Consider the following 2,587-nt stretch of genomic DNA (forward strand, 5'->3'; position numbering starts at 1 on the left):
CGTCTAACAGTATAGGTACCAGTATCATGATAATATCAGAACAAAATAAGCATCGCTAATAAGTTCTTATGTTAAAATTCCAATGCAATTCATGAACGAACCGTAAATGACAATAATATGAATGAAGTTATACTCCTCTGTTATTGACAAAAGGTAATAAAGAGGCGAAGTAAATTATAGTGTTGTTTGCTACACTTACGCAAAACAACGGGTGCATACTTACATGTATATTGTCAAACCTTTCGACACAAGTAGCGGCGATCCAAGTGGCTTGCGATGTGATACTAATCTAGGCCATATAATGTCCGATTTCGCAAACCGGCGGCCCACAGCCAAATAACCAGATATATTATGCCCTCTAATTACCCAACAATGGACTGCGGATTAAAACAATAACTCACTTTTAGCATTTATTTCTTACATTGTTATTTCGCTAGTAAACACAATTCGTTCTATCATAACAGGTACATCAACTCAATGTGTAAAAAAAACGCAACTTTACCGATCAGTTACACAAAATAAAAAAATAATAACAAAATAAAATTATAAAGTTACATTATTGGTGCGTTGCGATCGCACGACTTGGGGCGAGATGTCCAGGGGTCTGGATGAGGTCCACTACCCGCTCTGATAGCTGCCCCAAGGCGCCCGCTCGCTAGCTCGATCTAATCTTACATTTACATAATATCACAATACAGCGTCTGCTTCCTGCAACTGTCTAGTAGCTACCATGATGTCCATACTCGTGACCGTGACTGACGACGACCGGGACTGGCACCTTGACTGGATAAGGCACGGGTTTTTCGATGTGGACGGGTACGTGCTTCTCGATGTGCACGGGGTAAGGCCTGTCCACAGGCACCTTCACGGGGAACGGCACTTGCCTCTCCACGGGGTAGGGGATGTGCTTCTCGACGGGGTAAGGCGCGGGGTATGGGACCTTGACGGGGTACGGCACTGGCTTCTCAACGTGGACGGGGTAAGGCCTGTCAACGTGGACCTTGACGGGGTAAGGCACTGGTTTTTCTACTGGGTAAGGCACGGGCTTCTCAACCGGGTAAGGCACTGGCTTGGGAATGTGGACGGGGTAGGGTCTGTCGACGGGCACCTTAACTGGTACAGCGACCTCCTTGTATACTGGGTAGGGAGCGGGTACATGAACGGGCACCTTCACTGGGTAAGGAACCTTCTTCTCGACTGGGTAAGGAGCGGGTACGTGAACCTTGACTGGCACATGTACTTTCTTCTCTACTGGGTAAGGTTGGGGCACGTATACCTTGTAGGGAACGGGTCTGTCGACTGGAACATGTACGGGGTAGGGGACTTTCTTCTCAACTGGGTAAGGAGCAGGTACATGAACTGGTACTTTGACGATCTCCTTAACGTGGTATGGGACGTGCTTTACGACAGGGTAGGGTTGGGGAACTGGTACCTTTACAGGCACGGGAATTTGCTTTTCGACTGGGTAAGGGATGTGTTTCTCTACTGGGTAGGGAACTGGGACATTCTTGACTACGGTGATGGTTTTGTGCACTTCGTCGTGTCCACCGTAACCCCCGCCGTACCCACCGCCGTAACCACCGCCGAAGCCGCCACCGAAGCCGCTACTGTAAAGGCCGCCGGAGCTTCCTCCGAAGCTGCCACCGTGACCACCACCGAGGCCTCCACCGAAACCTCCCCCGAATCCACCGTGTCCGCCGTAACCTAGACCAATGAGTCCTCGTTTTTCGTGTTTCTTTTCGTCGGTCGCCGCAGTATTATCGGATGCTGCCACTTCCTTGTCTGCTGCCTTGGTTTCTTCCGCGTGAGCGAAAGCCAGGACTGCCACCAGGCTGGCGGCCACGAGCTGAAAAATTTTAAACGGTTAAACACTCCGGAACTTAATAACAAAAGGTCATAACATTATTATATTATAAACGTTCCATCACTTAGAAACGGTCTTCCAGTTAGAGATTAATTTAAACTAGTTTAATAATCTGTCGCATTCGGTAAGATAATTGCTATAGCTCTACAGAGTTTAATTAGTGATAAAGAAAGTGGTCAGGTGGTAAAAGCCCCGAGGCTATTTGAGCTTTGGCGGTGACACATAAATCTGTACGCAATACCGCCTCGTTGGGCAACCGTAACTGGTACAGGGATACGAGTCCAGAGATCACTATCACAATACACTTGCACAAGCACAAAAATTTTGGTAACACACCATGAGCTTCATGATGCTGCGTTTGGTCGGTTGCACTGAAGGCAGCGAGGTCCTGAATGCGAATGATGCGTGTTTGGGTTTACCACGCTATATATATGCGGATTGAGCGGCCGAGTGAAGAAAAAAAATGGCGCCGCTCCGTAGGACTACGTTACACTTTCGCTTTCGAGGGGTATCGTTAAGTGCGAAGCCGAAGTGCTCCATATTGACTCCGCACAGACACGGACCGGTTCTTTGACGGCGAGCGGTTCCTGAAACAAACGCTGGGACCGTATGACATCGACCATTTGCATTTCACAATTACAAAACTAACAGGCAGTTTGCTTAGCAGTGTTTTAATAAGACATTAATATTGTATCAAATACATTACTCAAAAAAATAACCCAG

The 2,587-nt window shown here is 47.6% G+C and overlaps 1 protein-coding gene across 1 annotated transcript; it reads right to left on the bottom strand.

Annotated features, from left to right (window-relative positions):
- Positions 1–397: 397 nt before the first annotated feature.
- On the bottom strand, positions 398–2,251 carry LOC120626238 (skin secretory protein xP2-like). The gene is made up of 2 exons (XM_039893652.1): positions 2,201–2,251; positions 398–1,846 (listed from the first exon to the last, which is right to left on the bottom strand). The coding sequence occupies exons 1-2, from the start codon at positions 2,210–2,212 to the stop codon at positions 719–721; spliced, it is 1,140 nt and encodes a 379-aa protein (XP_039749586.1). The 5' UTR covers positions 2,213–2,251; the 3' UTR covers positions 398–718.
- Between the last annotated feature and the right edge of the window lie 336 nt (positions 2,252–2,587).

Source organism: Pararge aegeria, chromosome 9, assembly GCF_905163445.1.
Source record: "Pararge aegeria chromosome 9, ilParAegt1.1, whole genome shotgun sequence".
NCBI lineage: Eukaryota > Metazoa > Arthropoda > Insecta > Lepidoptera > Nymphalidae > Pararge > Pararge aegeria.